General features: G+C 38.0%; 3 protein-coding genes across 10 annotated transcripts; 2 read left to right on the top strand and 1 right to left on the bottom strand.

Moving 5' to 3' along the window:
* The first annotated feature begins 433 nt into the window (after nt 1-433).
* Nucleotides 434-1,588, top strand: LOC108561662 (CDK-activating kinase assembly factor MAT1). Its single transcript, XM_017919697.1, has 2 exons — nt 434-686; nt 745-1,588. Exons 1-2 carry the CDS (start codon nt 563-565, stop codon nt 1,575-1,577), a joined length of 957 nt encoding a protein of 318 aa, XP_017775186.1. The 5' UTR covers nt 434-562; the 3' UTR covers nt 1,578-1,588.
* Nucleotides 1,589-1,818: 230 nt separating this feature from the next.
* On the top strand, nt 1,819-17,817 carry LOC108561667 (dynein heavy chain, cytoplasmic). 8 transcript variants are annotated; one of them, XM_017919701.1, is made up of 16 exons: nt 1,819-2,219; nt 2,369-3,687; nt 3,749-4,567; nt 4,628-4,663; nt 4,904-9,127; nt 9,208-9,240; nt 9,332-10,481; nt 10,542-10,729; nt 10,788-12,708; nt 13,207-13,405; nt 13,545-13,662; nt 13,727-15,339; nt 15,399-16,080; nt 16,136-17,167; nt 17,233-17,404; nt 17,461-17,817. In XM_017919701.1, the coding sequence occupies exons 1-16, from the start codon at nt 1,970-1,972 to the stop codon at nt 17,727-17,729; spliced, it is 14,025 nt and encodes a 4,674-aa protein (XP_017775190.1). In that variant the 5' UTR covers nt 1,819-1,969; the 3' UTR covers nt 17,730-17,817. The 8 variants fall into 8 exon arrangements, with proteins under 8 accessions (XP_017775190.1, XP_017775191.1, XP_017775193.1 ...); XM_017919702.1 differs by lacking the exon at nt 13,207-13,405 and adding an exon at nt 12,759-12,954; XM_017919704.1 differs by lacking the exon at nt 4,628-4,663.
* Nucleotides 17,812-19,072, bottom strand: LOC108561669 (probable 39S ribosomal protein L45, mitochondrial). Its single transcript, XM_017919710.1, has 4 exons — nt 18,933-19,072; nt 18,558-18,878; nt 18,155-18,505; nt 17,812-18,094 (listed from the first exon to the last, which is right to left on the bottom strand). The coding sequence occupies exons 1-4, from the start codon at nt 18,975-18,977 to the stop codon at nt 17,831-17,833; spliced, it is 981 nt and encodes a 326-aa protein (XP_017775199.1). The 5' UTR covers nt 18,978-19,072; the 3' UTR covers nt 17,812-17,830.
* Between the last annotated feature and the right edge of the window lie 307 nt (nt 19,073-19,379).

The raw sequence follows: 19,379 nt of genomic DNA, 5'->3' as shown, positions 1-19,379 counted from the left end.
TATAGCATTTTATATAACCGTATTATTTATTTAGTGCAAAGGAAGAGAATTATGAATAAAACAAATAATTTATACTTTTTAAGAAGAACGAACATAACAGATTAAATATATATTTTCTTACAAAGTAATTTGCTTCTTACTTCCTTAATATTTTTTTCAGGTACAAATACTAAACAACGTTGTTTTGTATGTGCTGTAATCATTGGTTACATACGTGATTAGATTTACTGAAAATATTTAGTAAATTTGAAGAATGAATATGATCCACTTTCATATAATCATTTTATAACGATTTATATTTTTTACTCTCTCAGTTACGGCTTTGGTGACCATCAATATGCACTCTGGTGAAACTTTTTTATTTGCATGTAATGGGTGATACTAAAGTTGCATAACCAAAACTCTTCTAAATCCTCCTAGCGGTTGTGTTAAGTTATACACAATTTAAAAAAATATTTTGGACCCTAGATAAACATAGGTTATGTTTGTTCCATAGTTTTGTTTGTGTAATAGTTAATAAACTTGTGTTTAGTTTGGTTTAGAAATTTAAGTAAACATTACGATGGACGACTTTATTTGTCCAAGATGCAAGACATCAAAATTCCAAAATCCATCTCTAAAAATGATGGTGAATGTTTGTGGCCATGGTTTATGTGAAAGTTGTGTCGATTTGCTGTTTCTAAAAGGTAATTATAAGCCTAGTTATTATAATTAATGTTTATGCCAATACTTAAATATTTTTAGGATCTGGAGCTTGCCCTGATTGTCGAATCCCACTTAGAAGAAATAATTTCAGAGTACAACTGTTTGAAGATCCGGTTATCGAAAAAGAAGTTGATATTCGAAAACGAGTTCTCAGAGATTTTAATAAAAAGGAGGAGGACTTTTCTAGTCTCAGGGAATACAATGACTATCTTGAAGAAATAGAAACAATAATTTATAATTTAACTAATGATGTAGATATTGTTGAAACAAACAAGAAAATTGAACAATATAAAAGGGAAAACAGGGACTTTATCATAAAGAACAAATCTAAAATAGGTAGAGAAGAGTATGAATTAGAAGAAATTTTGGAAATAGAGAAGCAACAAGAGGAACTGCGTAAGAATGTTATTAAACAAGAGGAAGTTAATGCAAAGAAAAAGAAAATCCAACAGAAAGAAGCTTTAATTGATGAGTTGATGTTTTCAAATGCAAATGCCAAGAATATTCTAGAGACATTTGCTCAGAATGTAGAGGAAGAAAAGAACAGAGAAGAAGTAGAAGTGGCAAAATTACCAAATAAGATGACACAGTTTTCCACAGGCGTTCAGTTTGGCAGGGCTTCACAATCAATACAATATCTTCCAGTTAAATTGGATGAAGGACCTCTTTATTCATATAAATCTGTGACTATTACCACTGATGGTCCTCAGCCCCCAACCATGGATGAAGTGCTAAATAAGGGTTATACTAGACATGTTCGATCAGAAACTGAACAAGAAATGGCTGGTGGATACAAAGCAAATATTGCTTGTATGAGAGCTCTACAAGATGCGCTAGCAGGACTATTTCATGTTAAAAAAGTAAACACGTAATTTACATTTACTTAAGGAAAATTTTGTTATATTTATAAATAATAAATAAAATTATAAGTGTTATATATGATGTATTGTTTTTTTTTTCATAAATTTTATTATTTTCATAGGCTGTGGTTAATAGTATGTTATTATACAATAAATTTTGTTTATTATTTTCGTATTTTTAAAATTGATATTTCTGCAACCAACACTACTGTAATTACTGTATTTGCAATTGAGGACGCCACTTGTGGTAACGGTTCTTGACAACGCCTTAGTACTGCTGACGGCTGAGTTCATCTGAAAATCCAATTGGATGTGAATCAGTTTTCGCTCTGCATTGTTTTTCATGTTTGTACAAGTAATTGGCACTTCTTTGTCGTTGCTTTAAGACGTTTTAACGTGTTGTGATGGGAGACTCCTTAGAGCCTAGCGATGGCTCCTCGGAGGCCCATAATGTGTCCGTGGTTGAAGTGAAAGATTTCGCAAATTACATCCGCCATGCAACCCAGGTGTTGCTACCTGAAGATGAAGGTCACAGCGATTCGTCGCCGGCCCTGACCTCGGCTCTTGATGATAAAACAAACCAAGAATGCATCCGGAAATTTATTTCCGAATCGCAGGTTTGCACTTTGTACATCCAGAGGAGCTGCTCTAAAGGTATAACATCTTACTTGATTCTTTTTGTAGCCCTTTTTTCGAAAATCAATAAAACATACTATATGAATCATCGTATATACTTTTTTTTTATTTTATTGAATAAAATTTACTTCGTGAATTATTGTATAAAATAATAATTTTCTCTTCAGATGAAGATGATCAGCCAACAGAAGGCGAAGAGGAGAAAGAGCCTGTCACCTATTACATAAGTAATGAAGTGCATTACACCAATTCGAAAATGTCAAGTTTGGTAATAATAAAAAGGGCAGCGGTTATCGAGCAGGATAAATCGATCCGCTCGCAAGTTAGGATTATGAATTTCAGCGAAGGTTCTCCGTACGAAACACTTCATTCGTATGTTAGCAAAACTGTCGCTCCATTCTTTAAATCATATGTGAAAGAGTCCGGTCGTGCTGACCGAGATGGCGATAAGATGGCCCCGTCCGTTGAGAAAACGATCGCTGATCTTGAGATGGGTCTACTTCATTTGCAACAGAATATCGATATACCAGAAATTACTTTAACTATTCATCCGAACGTGGCGAACATCGTCAAACATTGCGCCGACGAGGGACGCAAAGCGAAGATTACCGATTTTGGTGAAAAGTTAGAAGATTCGTCATTTCTAAATGCTCTCCAACATGGAGTCAATAGATGGACTAAGGAAATTCAGAAGGTTACCAAACTGGATCGTGATCCGTCTTCGGGCACAGCGCTGCAGGAAATCAGTTTCTGGTTAAATCTTGAACGAGCTCTTCACAGGATTCAAGAGAAACGTGAGAGCATGGAAGTTACTCTAACTCTCGATGTGCTGAAACACGGGAAAAGGTTTCACGCAACCGTTTCTTTTGATTCTGATACCGGTTTGAAACAAGCGTTGGCCACAGTTAACGATTATAATCCGCTAATGAAAGATTTTCCAATCAATGATTTGTTAGCGGCAACCGAATTGGAGAGGATCCGAGCCGCAATTCAGCTCATATTCTTACACTTGAGAAAAATTAAAACCACCAAATATCCAATTCAAAGATGCTTGAGACTAGTTGAATCTGTATCAAGAGATTTGGGAGCGCAACTTTTGAAAGTTTTGGGCACACGCAGATTGGTCCATATCCCATTTGATGAGTTTGAGAAAGTAATGATCCAATGTTTCGAGGTTTTCACGTGCTGGGAAGATGAGTACGAAAAATTGCAAGGGTTACTGAGAGACATTGTGAAGAAGAAGAGAGATGAGCATATCAAATGCGTTTGGAGAATTTATGTTCAACACAAAAAATTACAGTCTAGAATGGAACAAATTAGGAAGTTTAGACGGCAACACGAGCAATTACGCACCGTTATTGTTCGTGTTCTAAGACCATCTGTCCGTGAAATTAATCTTAGTGGAGTGGAAGCAGATACTACTGATTTGGAAGCACCTAAGCAGGATACATTTACCATTGATGCAGCAGATGCAAATGCCATTGAAGTAATTATATTTAATTTCTGTTAATTATCAATTATATGTATATTTTTGTTTTTATTTTCAGGAAGTTAATTTGGCCTATGAAAATGTCAAAGAAGTGGATTGTCTTGATATCTCTAAAGATGGTCAAGACGCATGGGATGCTGCTGTTCAAAGATACGAAGAACGTATTGATAGGGTGGAGACCAGAATCACAGCGCATTTGAGAGATCAATTAGGAACGGCTAAAAATGCCAACGAGATGTTTCGTATTTTCTCACGTTTTAATGCTTTATTTGTCAGACCACATATTCGTGGGGCAATTCGTGAATATCAAACGCACTTGATTCAAAGAGTAAAAGATGATATTGAAACATTACATGAAAAATTCAAAGTGCAATATCCTCAAAGTAACAGTGCTAGGATTAGCAAGGTCAGAGATTTACCGCCTGTAGCGGGATCAATTATTTGGGCTCGCCAAATTGACCATCAACTTACTACCTACTTGAGACGTGTCGAAGACGTTTTGGGCAAAGGCTGGGAAAACCATATTGAAGGACAGAAGTTAAAAGCTGATGGCGATAGCTTTAGATTAAAGTTAAATACTCAGGAAATATTCGACGACTGGGCCCGGAATGTTCAACAAAGAAACTTAGGAGTGTCCGGACGTATTTTTACCATCGAAGCTGTGAGATCGCGAAGTGGACGTGGAAATGTACTTAAGCTAAGAGTTAATTTTCTACCAGAAATTATAACTTTGGCTAAAGAAGTTAGAAATTTAAAGTGCTTAGGTTTTCGTGTACCATTGGCTATCGTCAACAAGGCACATTTAGCGAACCAACTTTATCCATACGCCATTTCACTCATTGAAAGCATAAGAACATATGAGATGACATTGGAAAAGGTGAGCATTACCATTTTATAATAGTTATTGTCAATTTAACAAACCAAATTTTCGTAAAAGCTGACACACAGGAATAATCCCTCTGGGGGTGTTAAGGTATATTGCATGACTGCTACATGCAACTTCAAGTGTATTTGTGTAATTTTGATAATATGGCATGCTATATATTACTAGCTTCCTATTTGTTTAAAAATGTGAAAATTTCCCCAATTAAATTGTAACTGTGCTTTTGGCATGAATTATAAAGTATCAGATTGTTTTCATTAATTTTGCTCGTAAATGTAATTATAGTTCTTTTATACATCAACTATTAATCGTTCTTGTTTGTTTTAATAGATCGAGGATAAAGCTAGTATCATCCCATTAGTAGCGGGAATGAGAAAGGAAGTCCAGCAATTGATCGCTGAAGGTGTACAGCTAGTTTGGGAGAGTTACAAACTTGATCCATATTCGCAACGTCTATCAGATACAATTGTAAGTTTCCAAGAACGAGTAGAAGAATTGGCTATTGTCGGAGAACAATTGGAAGTTGATGTACGCTCCTTGGAAACGTGTCCCTATTCGGCTAATACTTTCGCAGATATTTTGGCTAAAATTCAGCATGCCGTAGATGATTTATCTCTAAAGCAATATTCCAATTTGCACATTTGGGTTAGTCGATTAGATGAAGAAGTAGAGAAAAATTTGGCTGCTCGCTTACAAGCTGGAGTGCAAGCATGGACCGATTCATTAAACGGTTTAAAGAAAGAAGTTGATCATACCATGGATACCGATGCACCTGTTCAGCCGACCCATAAACCAGGTGGTGATCCTCACATCCAGACTGCTATCCATGAAGTCAGAATTACCAATCAGACTATGTACTTGTATCCTAGCATTGAGGAAGCTAGATTCCAAATTATGCAGCAGATGTTTGCTTGGCAAGCTATCGTCACATCGCAACAAAGGTTGCAGAGTACCAGATATCAAGTGGGCGTCGACAAACCGGTCACTGAAACCTACAGAAATATATTGACGAAATTACCCGAAGGATCATCGCCGTTGGAAAATGCATATAGCGCTATCTCAAATAAGATCAAAGAGATTCAGAGCTACGTTAACGAGTGGCTTAATTACCAGTCCCTTTGGGACTTGCAAGCTGATAATTTGTACGGTAAATTGGGAGATGATGTTAATAAGTGGATGACTATCTTGAATGATATTAAGAAGGCAAGAACTACATTCGATACATCTGACACCCGTCGCGAATTTGGACCAGTTGTTATCGATTTTGCTAAAGTTCAGAGTAAGGTTTCCTTAAAATACGATTCGTGGCACAAAGAAACTTTGGGTAAATTTGGAACGTTGCTTAGTAATGATATGACGACTTTCCATAGTCAAGTTTCCAAGTCTCGTTCAGATCTAGAATTACAGAGTATCGAAGCAGCAAGTACTTCAGATGCTGTCGGTTTCATTACCTATGTGCAAAGTTTAAAGAGAAATATGAAGGCTTGGGAGAAACAAGTTGAGATTTACAGAGAGGGACAAAGAATTCTGGAACGTCAACGATTCCAGTTCCCAAGTAACTGGTTGCATGTTGAAAATTTAGAAGGAGAATGGGGTGCGTTTAATGAAATTATCAAGAGGAAGGATTCCTCAATTCAAACACAGGTTGCTAGTTTGCAACAGAAGATCCTTACTGAAGATAAGGCAGTTGAAAGTAGAACCACTGATTTCTTGGGTGACTGGGAACGAAGTAAACCTGTCGAAGGTCACTTAAGACCTGATGAGGCGCTGTCTCAATTGCAACTGTTCGAAAGCAAGTTTGCAAGATTGAAGGAAGAACGAGACAATGTAGCTAAAGCTAAAGAAGCTTTAGAATTGCAGGAAACTGGTGGAACTAGTACCAGCGAAGATAAAATGCAAGTCGTTTATGAAGAACTTCAAGATTTACGCGGTGTATGGTCAGAGTTGTCTAGAATTTGGTCTCAAATTGATGAAACCAGAGAAAAACCGTGGCTCTCTGTTCAACCTAGGAAGTTACGTCAACAATTGGATGCCATGTCCGCTCAACTGAAGGAATTGCCAGCACGTCTACGTCAATATGCTTCATATGAGTACGTAAAGAAAATGCTCCAAACATACACGAAAGTGAACATGATGATAATAGAGTTGAAATCTGACGCACTTAAGGAACGTCACTGGAAACAGCTTATGCGTCAGTTGAGGGTCAACTGGGTCCTTAGCGATTTGACTTTGGGTCAAGTTTGGGATGTAAATCTCCAAAAGAATGAAGCTGTTGTGAAAGAAGTAATTCAAGTAGCTCAAGGTGAAATGGCCTTGGAGGAATTCTTGAAGCAAGTACGCGAATCCTGGCAAACATATGAATTGGATTTGATCAACTATCAAAATAAATGCCGCTTGATTAGAGGTTGGGATGACTTGTTTAATAAAGTTAAAGAACATATTAATTCCGTTGCTGCTATGAAACTCTCGCCATACTACAAAGTCTTTGAAGAAGAAGCATTAACCTGGGAAGAGAAATTGAACCGTATTAATGCTTTATTCGATGTTTGGATCGATGTACAACGACGTTGGGTTTACCTGGAAGGTATCTTTTCTGGTAGTGCTGACATTAAAACACTTTTGCCAGTAGAAACATCGCGTTTCCATAGCATCAGTTCTGAGTTCCTTGGACTTATGAAGAAAGTTGGAAAATCTTCGATGGTTATGGATGTTCTGAATATTCAAGGTGTACAAAGGGCTTTGGAACGTTTAGCAGATTTGCTTGGAAAAATTCAGAAAGCTCTTGGAGAGTATCTGGAGCGTGAGCGAACATCATTTCCTCGATTCTATTTTGTAGGCGATGAAGATTTGCTTGAAATCATAGGTAATAGCAAGAACATTGCAAGGTTGCAAAAACATTTCAAGAAAATGTTTGCTGGCGTAGCATCGATTTTATTGAATGAAGATAATACTGTCATTAAAGGTATAGCTTCACGAGAAGGTGAGGAAGTCTTGTTTGGTACAGCTGTTTCAACAATTGATCATCCAAAAATAAACGAATGGCTAACTTTAGTGGAGAAGGAAATGCGTGTTACATTGGCTTCAAGTTTGGCACAAGCAGTGCAAGATATTAAGCAATTTAAAGATAATATTGATGCTCAATTATTTATGGAATGGGTGGATAAATATCAAGCGCAAATCGTTGTACTCGCAGCTCAAATTCTCTGGAGTGAGGACGTTGAAACAGCTCTGGCTAAGATGAATAGCGAACCGCAAGCTGGTGTTTTGGATAATGTTCTTCAACATGTTGAAAATACATTGAATGTATTAGCTGATTCTGTTCTACAAGAACAACCTCAATTGAGGAGAAAGAAGCTGGAACATTTGATTAACGAATTTGTACACAAACGTACAGTCACTAGAAGATTGATTTCTAACAAAGTATGCAGTAACAAAGCATTTGAATGGTTGTGCGAGATGAGATTCTATTTTGATCCAAGACAAACGGAAGTTTTGAAACAGCTGACAATACATATGGCCAACGCCAGATTCTACTATGGATTTGAATATCTTGGAGTCCAAGATCGTTTGGTTCAAACACCGTTGACAGATCGTTGTTATCTTACAATGACACAAGCACTGGAGGCTCGTCTCGGTGGTTCACCATTTGGACCCGCTGGTACTGGTAAAACAGAATCCGTGAAAGCTCTAGGTAACCAATTGGGTCGATTTGTACTAGTCTTCAATTGCGATGAAACATTCGATTTCCAAGCTATGGGACGTATTTTTGTTGGTTTATGTCAAGTTGGAGCTTGGGGCTGTTTCGATGAATTTAATCGTTTGGAAGAGAGAATGTTATCTGCTGTTTCACAACAAGTGCAAACTATCCAAGAAGCTCTTAAGTCTCAAAGGGAAGCTGGACAAGAAGCTGCAAGTGGAAGTATTACTGTAGAATTGGTGGGCAAACAAGTGAAGGTATCACGTGACATGGCTATATTTATCACAATGAATCCTGGATATGCTGGACGTTCCAATTTGCCTGATAATCTGAAGAAATTATTCAGATCTCTAGCTATGACTACTCCGGATAGGCAACTGATTGCGGAAGTAATGCTCTTCTCTCAAGGATTCAGAACAGCTGAAAAATTAGCTTGCAAGATAGTGCCTTTCTTCAAACTGTGCGACGAACAATTATCCAACCAATCTCACTATGACTTTGGACTTAGGGCATTAAAATCTGTCTTGGTTAGTGCGGGTAACGTAAAAAGAGACCGCATTATGAAAATAAAAGAGAACATGAAACAACGGGGAGAAACAAACATTGATGAAGCGAGTATAGCCGAAAATCTGCCAGAACAAGAAATATTGATACAATCTGTTTGTGAAACGATGGTCCCCAAATTGGTAGCTGAAGATATTCCACTGCTTTTCAGACTTTTGACTGATGTGTTCCCTAATGTAAAATACACAAGGGCCGAGATGAAGGGATTGAAGGATGAGATTCGTAAAGTATGCCAAGAGGAGTACTTAGTGTGCGGCGTGGGTGAAGAACAAGGTGGTTCCTGGATGGAAAAGGTAATTAATACTTATTTCATACTTTGTGTCCATTTTACTGCACTAACTTCTCTAATTTTCTATAAATGCTGCAATCTTAGAAAAATATGATTGGAGATACTTGGATTGAGAAGGTATTATTGAATTTTGCCTTATAACACTATTTTGTTTGATTTTAAAAATGTTTACAGCTATTTGTTAAAATTATTATTAAATATTTTTCAGGTCTTGCAATTATATCAAATTTCCAATTTAAATCACGGTTTAATGATGGTAGGCCCGAGCGGTTCTGGCAAAAGTACAGCTTGGAGAGTGCTTTTGAAAGCTCTCGAAAGATTTGAAGGTACTGAAGGAGTGGCCCATGTTATTGATCCTAAGGCTATCAGCAAGGAGGCACTTTACGGAGTTTTGGATCCAAACACTCGCGAATGGACCGATGGTCTGTTTACACACGTATTACGTAAAATTATCGATAATGTACGCGGTGAAATTAATAAGAGACAATGGATCATTTTCGACGGAGACGTGGATCCGGAATGGGTTGAAAATTTGAATTCAGTACTCGATGACAACAAACTGTTGACCTTGCCTAATGGTGAACGTCTATCGTTGCCACCCAACGTGAGAATAATGTTCGAAGTACAAGACTTAAAGTATGCAACATTGGCCACTGTATCTCGTTGCGGTATGGTTTGGTTCTCTGAAGATGTCCTTTCCACCGAGATGATATTCGAGAATTACATTATGCGATTGAAAAATATTCCCCTGGAGGAGGCCGACGATGATACGTTCGGTAAAAAGAACCTTGAGAATAAGGACGATTTGGTATCACCTACTTTGCAAATTCAAATTGACGTTGCTAATATACTTCAGCCATATTTGTCTCCAAGTGGTTTCATTATTAAATGTTTGGAATTTGCTATGGAACAAGAACATATTATGGACTTTACAAGATTAAGAGCTTTAAGTTCACTGTTTTCAATGTTGAATCAATGCGTGCGCAACGTTCTGCAATATAATCATTCGCACTCCGATTTTCCATTGCCTCCTGAGCAGTTAGAACTGTACATTCCAAAATGCTTAGTTTATGCTGTGCTCTGGAGTTTCTCCGGTGATGCAAAACTTAAAGTACGTTCCGATTTGGGCGATTTTGTTAGAGGTGCAACTACAGTACCTCTTCCACCGCACTCAAATATTCCAATTGTTGATTACGAAGTAAACATTAACGGAGAATGGTCACCATGGTCTAATAAGGTGCCACAGATAGAAGTTGAAACACACAAAGTTGCTTCTCCTGATATAGTAGTCCCTACATTGGATACAGTAAGACATGAATCGTTGTTATACACCTGGTTGGCTGAACACAAACCACTGGGTAAGTAATAATTATTTAATTATCGCTTTAGTGTTTTTATATTTTATTTAATAATTATAGTTCTTTGTGGACCTCCCGGATCTGGTAAAACTATGACATTATTCTCCGCTTTGAGAGCGTTACCCGACATGGAAGTTGTTGGCTTGAATTTCTCCTCCGCTACTACACCGGAACTACTTTTGAAAACATTTGACCACTACTGCGAATATAGGAAAACACCAAACGGCGTTATTTTAGCACCTGTTCAGGTATATTTGCAAAACCAAACAATTATGTATGTAAAATATATTATCTTCTGCATTTCAGCTTGGCAAATGGTTGGTTTTATTCTGTGATGAAATCAATTTACCTGATATGGATAATTACGGCACGCAAAGAGTTATTATGTTCTTACGTCAATTGGTTGAACAAAAAGGATTCTACAGGGCGTCTGACCAAACATGGGTATCTCTGGAGCGCATCCAATTCGTGGGTGCTTGTAATCCACCTACAGATCCTGGTCGTAAACCACTTTCGCATAGGTTTTTGCGCCACGTTCCAGTTATTTACGTCGATTATCCTGGAGAAACTTCCCTGAAACAAATCTATGGCACTTTTACCAGGGCTATGTTGAGATTAACGCCTAGTTTGAAGGGTTTCGCAGAGCCGTTGACGAATGCTATGGTCGAATTTTATTTGGCGTCTCAAGATAGATTTACGCAAGACATGCAACCGCACTACGTATATTCTCCTCGAGAAATGACAAGATGGGTGAGAGGAATTTGTGAGGCTATAAGACCTTTGGATAATTTGGCCGTTGAAGGCTTGGTTAGATTGTGGGCGCACGAAGCACTTCGTTTATTCCAAGATCGTTTAGTCGAAGATGCAGAGCGAGCCTGGACAAACGAGAATATCGACGCCGTCGCCCAAAAACATTTCCCTTCTGCAAACTGCGACAACGCTTTAGCAAGACCAATTCTATACAGCAATTGGTTATCTAAGGATTATGTTCCTGTAGAACGTGAAGATTTGAGAGATTATGTCAAGGCTAGGTTGAAGGTCTTCTACGAAGAAGAACTGGATGTGCCTTTGGTTCTATTCGACGAAGTCCTGGACCATGTTTTGAGAATCGATAGGATATTCAGACAACCACAAGGTCATTTGTTGTTGATTGGTGTTTCGGGAGCTGGCAAAACAACGCTATCGCGCTTCGTTGCTTGGATGAACGGATTATCCATATTCCAAATTAAAGTGCACAACAAATATACTGGTGAAGACTTTGATGAGGACTTACGTCAAGTCTTGAGGCGCAGCGGTTGCAAAGACGAGAAGATCGCGTTCATTTTAGATGAATCGAATATGTTGGACTCCAGTTTCCTTGAAAGAATGAACACATTATTAGCTAATGGTGAAGTGCCTGGCTTGTTCGAAGGGGACGAATACACCACGCTGATGACCCAATGCAAAGAAGGTGCACAGAGGGAAGGTCTTATGTTGGATTCCAACGATGAACTATATAAGTGGTTTACTGGCCAGGTTATGCGTAACCTGCATGTGGTATTTACCATGAATCCATCAACTGACGGTCTTAAGGATCGTGCAGCAACATCTCCGGCTTTGTTCAATCGTTGCGTGTTGAATTGGTTTGGCGATTGGTCGGATGGAGCGTTATTCCAGGTCGGCAAAGAATTTACCAACCGTGTAGATTTAGATAAACCAACTTGGAAGATGCCCGACTTTTTCCCAGCCGCCTGCAACAGAATCTCAGCTACACCATCGCATCGTGAAGCAGTTATCAATGCTTGCGTTTACGTTCATCAAACTTTGCATAAAGCCAACGCGAGATTAGCTAAACGTGGTGGCCGAACGATGGCCATAACTCCACGACATTATTTGGATTTCATCCATCACTTTGTTAAACTTCATAACGAAAAGAGATCAGACTTAGAGGAGCAACAGTTGCATCTTAATGTCGGTCTAAGTAAGATTGCCGAAACTGTAGAGCAAGTTGAAGAAATGCAGAAGAGTTTGGCTGTAAAATCAAAAGAATTGCAAGCTAAAAATGATGCAGCGAATGCCAAACTTAAGCAGATGGTGAAGGATCAACAAGAGGCGGAGAAGAAAAAAGTTCAAAGTCAGGAAATCCAACAACAGATTGCGGAACAAACTATTCACATCAATCATAAGCGTAAAGAGGTAATGGCGGATTTGGCCCAAGTTGAACCTGCTGTAATAGACGCTCAAACTGGTAAGTTTTTTGTTATTTTAACAATTTTCCTTTATTGAGATTTTGTGCAGCTGTAAAGTCCATTAAGAAACAGCATCTGGTAGAGGTGCGTTCGATGGCGAATCCTCCGCACAGTGTTAAAATGGCTCTAGAATCTGTATGCCTATTACTCCATGAGAACGCCAGTGAGTGGCGATCCATTAGATCTGTGATCATGCGAGAAAACTTCATAGCGACAATCGTTAATTTCAACAGCGATTTTCTTACGTAAGGCTCAATATCAAAAGGCCTGATCTTTCTATTTTATTTTACTTTTCTGTAGCTTTCGATATATCATTTTTGCAATTATCTACATATTATCGGAAACTGTTTAAATTTTCTATTTATTTCACTTGAAAGCCATTTATTAGCATTCCCTTATATGAATTCTGAGCCTATGTGTTAATATTTAGTATTGCTTGTGTATTTATTTTATTATTTTGCTTTTCTATTGTTTCTATTATCCTCAATACACATCAGCGGTTAAGTCGATCAAAAAACAACAACTCGTGGAGATCCGTACAATGGCGAATCCACCGGCGCTCGTCAAGCTAGCCTTAGAGTCCATTTGCTTGCTTCTTGGAGAAAACGCAAGCGACTGGAAATCTATCAGGGCGGTTATCATGCGCGATAACTTCATCAATACTGTAGTCTCCAATTTCAACACTGAAGACATTAGGTATGCATGCGATTTAATCCCTTTTCCACATGTATATTTTATTTATAGCTTTCACTGGTACTCTTCTCTTTGTTATTATTATTAGTTTTTACTATTAGTATTGTTTATAGTTTTTATTAACTAATATTTTACTATCTAGTGATGATGTTCGGGATAAGATGAAGATTCGTTACCTGAGCAACCCTGACTACAATTTCGAAAAAGTTAATCACGCCAGTAACGCTTGCGGTCCATTGGTTAAATGGGCTTTAGCTCAGGTAAGACATTAGTTTTGTTGCTACAATAGGTTCATAGACTTTATTTTTGTTATTTTTTAATTAGATTCAATATGCTGACATGCTGAAGAAGGTGGAACCGCTCCGTGATGAATTGAATTCTTTAGAGAAGCAAGCCGATACAAATAAGAAACGAGGTGATGAAGTCAAGAATTTGATCAGTCAATTGGAGCAGAGTATAGCCTCATACAAAGAGGAATACGCGCAACTTATAGCACAAGCGCAAGCCATAAAGAGCGACTTGGAAAATGTACAAGGCAAAGTTGATCGTTCAATTGCCCTTATTAAATCTTTGGTCATCGAAAGAGAACGCTGGGAAGCAACCAGTGAGACTTTCCGTTCTCAAATGTCTACGATCATCGGTGATGTACTTCTGACTGCTGCGTTCATCGCATATGGAGGATACTTCGATCAACATTACCGACAAAATTTGTTCACTACTTGGAGTCAACATCTAACCCAAGCTGGTTTGCAATATCGTGCTGACATTGCTCGTACGGAATATCTTTCGAATCCTGACGAAAGATTGAGGTGGCAGGCAAATGCTTTACCATCCGATGATCTATGCACAGAAAACGCGATCATGCTAAAACGTTTCAATAGATATCCTTTGATAATTGATCCTTCAGGACAAGCTACTGAATTCATTATGAACGAATTTAAAGACAAGAAGATTACCAAGACCAGTTTCTTGGACGATTCATTCAGAAAGAATTTGGAATCTGCGTTGCGTTTCGGTAATCCATTGTTGGTGCAAGACGTAGAAAATTACGATCCTATTTTGAACCCCGTCTTGAATAGGGAATTGCGACGAACCGGTGGTCGTGTTCTCATAACATTGGGAGATCAAGACATCGATCTTTCGCCATCGTTTGTCATTTTTCTGTCTACTCGAGATCCAACAGTTGAATTCCCACCTGATATCTGCTCTCGAGTAACGTTTGTTAACTTTACGGTCACTAGAAGTTCATTGCAGAGTCAATGCTTGAATAAAGTGCTCAAAGCAGAGCGACCTGATATTGATGAGAAACGTTCCGATCTACTTAAACTTCAAGGTGAATTCCATCTCCGTTTAAGACAACTGGAAAAGTCTCTATTGCAAGCATTGAACGATGCCAAGGGTAAGATTTTGGATGATGATAGCGTGATTACAACACTCGAAACACTGAAACAAGAAGCTGCTGAAATTGGACAGAAAGTTGAAGAAACTGATAAGGTTATCTCAGAGATCGAAACTGTATCTCAGCAGTACCTGCCGTTATCGCAGGCGTGCAGTAACACATACTTTACAATGGACAGTCTTAATCAAGTGCATTTCCTATATCAGTACTCGTTGAAGATGTTCCTGGATATGTTTAGCACTGTTTTGTTGAGCAATCCTAGGTTGGATGGTTTGAGTGAGCATCAAGCAAGATTGAAGGTGATCACTTCTGATTTGTTTACTGTGGTCTATGAGACAGTAGCTCGTGGAATGCTGCACACAGACCGCCTCACATTGGCCCTACTACTCTGTCGCATTCATTTGAAGGGCGTACCATCTGAACCAAATATGGATCAGGAATTTGGATTTTTCTTGCGTGGAAAAGAAGGTGTGTTCAATACACAAATAGAAATGGAAATTGAAGGAATAACTGGTGAACAACAAGAGGCGTTGACAAGGTATAGTTGGACACGTTTAGTCTTGATTAACATAGTATAAAAATATTTATATGTTACAGGTTGGCTTCAAAGATTCCTGCTTTCAAAAAATTACCAGAAAAAATCAAGGAAATGCCTGAGTTTGGAGCTTGGTTGCAGCAAGGAACGCCTGAACAGAATGTTCCAAGGTTGTGGTTGGAAGAGAAACCATTGAGTCCAATCGGTACAGCTATGTATCAACTTTTGTTGATTCAAGCCTTTAGACCTGATAGAGTTATTGCAGCAGCTCATGTTCTTGTCGATGCTGTTTTGGGTGAAGATTTCATGCCAAGTGCAGAGAAGGAATTAGATTTCTCAAGTGTCGTCGAAGGTGAATTGAAGAGTAACGTGCCCGCACTTCTATGTTCCGTTCCTGGTTTTGACGCGTCTAGCAGGGTTGATGATTTAGCGGTAGAATTGAATAAACAGATTAGCAGTATAGCCATCGGTTCAGCGGAAGGTTTTAATCAAGCTGAAAGGGCTATTAATATGTCCTGTAAGACTGGTAGATGGGTCATATTGAAGAACGTGCATTTAGCACCGCAGTGGTTAGTTCAGTTGGAAAAGAAATTGCATTCTCTGCAACCACATCCCAACTTCAGATTATTTTTGACTATGGAAATTAATCCTAAATTGCCAGTTAATTTATTGAGGGCCGGTAGGATCTTCGTGTTCGAGCCGCCGCCAGGTATCCGAGCAAATCTGTTGCGTACTTTCAACACGGTAATTATCAAGAAAAATAAGAATTAAAATGTAATTTAATCAATTTACTTTTTAGGTGCCAGCTAGCAGGATGATGAAGGCTCCGAATGAAAGAGCTCGTTTGTATTTCTTGTTGGCTTGGTTCCACGCAATTGTTCAAGAACGTTTGCGATATGCTCCATTGGGATGGGCCAAATACTACGAGTTTAATGAATCCGATTTGAGAGTCGCTTGCGATACATTAGATACATGGATCGAGTCCACTGCGATGGGCCGCACGAATTTACCACCAGAGAAGGTGCCGTGGGATGCTCTCGTAACATTGCTATCTCAGTCCATTTATGGTGGCAAAATTGATAACGTTTTCGATCAACGTTTGCTACATTCGTTCTTAACTAAACTCTTTACACCGAAGAGTTTCGAATCCGATTTTGCTCTAGTCGCTAATATCGATGGAGGTCCTAATGGGAACAGACATATAACAATGCCCGATGGAACTAGACGCGATCACTTCTTGAAATGGATTGAATCATTGGTGGATAGACAGACGCCTTCATGGTTAGGATTACCAAATAATGCTGAAAAAGTGCTGCTAACAACACGGGGCACCGATTTGGTGAGCAAGTTGTTGAAGATGCAACAACTGGAGGATGACGATGAGTTGGCGTATTCGGACGACAGTTCACCAACAGATCCAGGAGAGGTCGATGGAAGACCATCATGGATGAAAACATTGAACAATTCGGCTCTAGCTTGGCTCAAGCTGTTGCCAAAGAGTTTGCACATTCTAAAGAGAACTTCCGACAATATCAAAGATCCTCTCTATAGATACTTTGAGCGGGAAGTTAATTGCGGCTCCAAATTGTTAACTGATGTAATTCATGATTTGAACGACGTCGTTTTGATTTGTAATGGGGAGAAAAAGCAGACCAATTACCATCGCACTATGCTCAGCGAATTAGTACGAGGAATGTTACCAGGAAATTGGCGCCGTTATACAGTACCTAGAGGATGTACTGTTATACAGTGGATTACGGATTTCAGTCAAAGGATTAAGCAGCTGCAGCAAGTCGCTAAAGCAGTTTCAAATGGAGCTAAAGAGTTGCAGGTATATACTTACGTTTTTTCTTTATCATTTAACGTATACGATATATATTTTTTTTTAATTTTTAGAGATTCCCAGTTTGGATAGGAGGATTATTGAATCCAGATGCTTATATAACAGCAACTAGGCAGTGCGTAGCTCAAACGAACAGTTGGCCTCTTGAAGAATTGCAACTTGACGTTACAATTATGGATTCTAACGATATGAACAACATACCGATCGATTCTTTTGCCGTTGTTGGTATGTCATTTCACAATGTAATTAAATTCAGAATTAAAATATATTTTTATTTACAGGAATGAAGTTGCAAGGCGCACAATGCAAGAACAATCAACTTTTGTTAAGTTCGAGCATCATGTTAGAGTTGCCTATTACTCTCTTACGTTGGGTTCGAGTTGTTGGTGATGATAAACTTCTGAATGGTCGCTTAGCGCTTCCAGTTTATTTGAATTCTACCAGGACCGAATTACTATTTACCGTCGATCTTAATATTGCTCCAGGCCAAGATCAGCATAGCTTCTACGAACGGGGTGTAGCTCTTTTAACTTCAACTTCATTAAATTAGTGTTTTTTTTTCTTCAAATATTGCGTTCAAGAAAGTAATAGAAGTAAGAAAAAATAATTAAGAATTTTATTCAAATGCTTGTACTAAATAAAATTATTAAACTATGCAGCAATTTCTGCTGGTTTCTTTTCTTTATCAACTAATTCCTTCTCCTTAGATTCAATTATGTTTAGCTGTGGTTTCTCAAATGTTAAACTCGTTGGTTCCTTAGGTGGCATCCAATCAGGAATAATCTTATCGTGCACTCTCCAAAGACCGTACTCGTTGGCTAAGTGCTTCTCGAATACTACATATTCCAAGACGTCCTTTGCTATTATTTCACTTCCGTGCATCAATCTTCCAAATCTATCGTAAATTGCTAATACCTAATACAAAAGAATTCAGTTATTATCTAATTAGATACATAAATAATATGTATTGATTACTTGTTGCGTGTGAAAACGAACTGTGACTTGCGCAAAAATATTCTCCTTTGAGACTACATCAGTACATCTAGCATGTACAACTCTTGGCAACTCAACGTCTTTCAAGTATTTCCATCGAATTGTCTTGTTTTTCATGTTGTGCATAACCTCAGGGTAGGCTCTTTCAGTGATATATTGTTGGATAGTTTCCTTATCCCCAGAGGCCATACATTCATGCATTTTAATATATACATTTTGTGCAGCTTTGCAGAACTCTGGAGTGTCAAAATCTTCCTCAAATGATCGAATTTTTCTAATAGCCAACATTGTTTTGGATTTTTTCTCCAAAAATTGCAATTTTTGCTTTGCTCCCTAAAATATTACTTTAAATAAATCTTTGAACTTGCAGAGATCTATTACATACTTGAGCAGAAATTGGGGAAACTTTTCCATCACCTTCAGGTGGAACGTATCCTTCAAATACACCACCAGTGGAACTTATAAAGAATGGCTTCTCCAACCAAGGCCTGGGTGGTAACAAGCCTTGCTCCTTCAAGCGAGACCTCATTTCTTCTTCAGTCAAGTCTTCCGTATTTTCATTGAACTTTGGTAACTCAACTTTAACAACTTTGAGAGTTCTAAGAGGTTTCCATTTTGGGTCCCAATGTTTTGTTCTTCTATGCCTGACTTGCTGAACATTTATTGAGGTGCTTGCAATTGGGGCCAAAAAATTAACTGATGTTTCCTGCAAATATTCATAATTCATTTACTCCTTCAGTACTAATCTTTCAATAATTACCTGCAGGAATTGAATCCCAACTTTATTTAATAATCTTAAGGACATTTTCAATCTAATTCTTAGTAATTCTAATAAGATCAAAATATAACCTCAAAAGGGAACATCAAGCATCTGAAGTTGCCGAAATTTGTTATACCAACGCAAGACAAAGTGTAAAGCATTTCAAACTTCATTTAATAAATTAAGCCTTCTTACACTCCAGAGAAACAATTTTTATTGTAATAAACAAATAAAACTTTTTTATATAATCAAAGTAATAAAAAAGGTCAACTGTTATTAATCTTAGAAATGATCACCCTAAAATAACACAAACATGTAGGCAAATAAATAAGCACGCATTTTGATAATATTTAAAACAAATACTTCGTAATGTTTAAAATCATTATAGAAAATTAAACATAAACCATACATGCTATTTTCTTTAAATGCTGCATGTAATAAAATATT

The sequence above is a fragment of the Nicrophorus vespilloides genome, unplaced genomic scaffold, assembly GCF_001412225.1.
Source record: "Nicrophorus vespilloides isolate i.1.1-1 unplaced genomic scaffold, Nicve_v1.0, whole genome shotgun sequence".
Lineage (NCBI taxonomy): Eukaryota > Metazoa > Arthropoda > Insecta > Coleoptera > Silphidae > Nicrophorus > Nicrophorus vespilloides.
This window is presented reverse-complemented; position numbering and strand designations above follow the sequence as displayed.

Coding starts and splice junctions, on each gene's coding strand:
- LOC108561662 (XM_017919697.1), top strand. CDS start 563: ATGGACGACTTTATTTGTCCAAGATGCAAGACATCAAAATTCCAAAAT. Junction 687..744: donor CGATTTGCTGTTTCTAAAAG/GTAATTATAAGC, acceptor AAATATTTTTAG/GATCTGGAGCTTGCCCTGAT.
- LOC108561667 (XM_017919701.1), top strand. CDS start 1,970: ATGGGAGACTCCTTAGAGCCTAGCGATGGCTCCTCGGAGGCCCATAAT. Junction 10,482..10,541: donor GGCTGAACACAAACCACTGG/GTAAGTAATAAT, acceptor TAATAATTATAG/TTCTTTGTGGACCTCCCGGA. Junction 13,406..13,544: donor TTCAACACTGAAGACATTAG/GTATGCATGCGA, acceptor TTTACTATCTAG/TGATGATGTTCGGGATAAGA.
- LOC108561669 (XM_017919710.1), bottom strand. CDS start 18,977: ATGTCCTTAAGATTATTAAATAAAGTTGGGATTCAATTCCTGCAG. Junction 18,879..18,932: donor TTGGGATTCAATTCCTGCAG/GTAATTATTGAA, acceptor GAATATTTGCAG/GAAACATCAGTTAATTTTTT. Junction 18,506..18,557: donor TTTCCCCAATTTCTGCTCAA/GTATGTAATAGA, acceptor GTAATATTTTAG/GGAGCAAAGCAAAAATTGCA.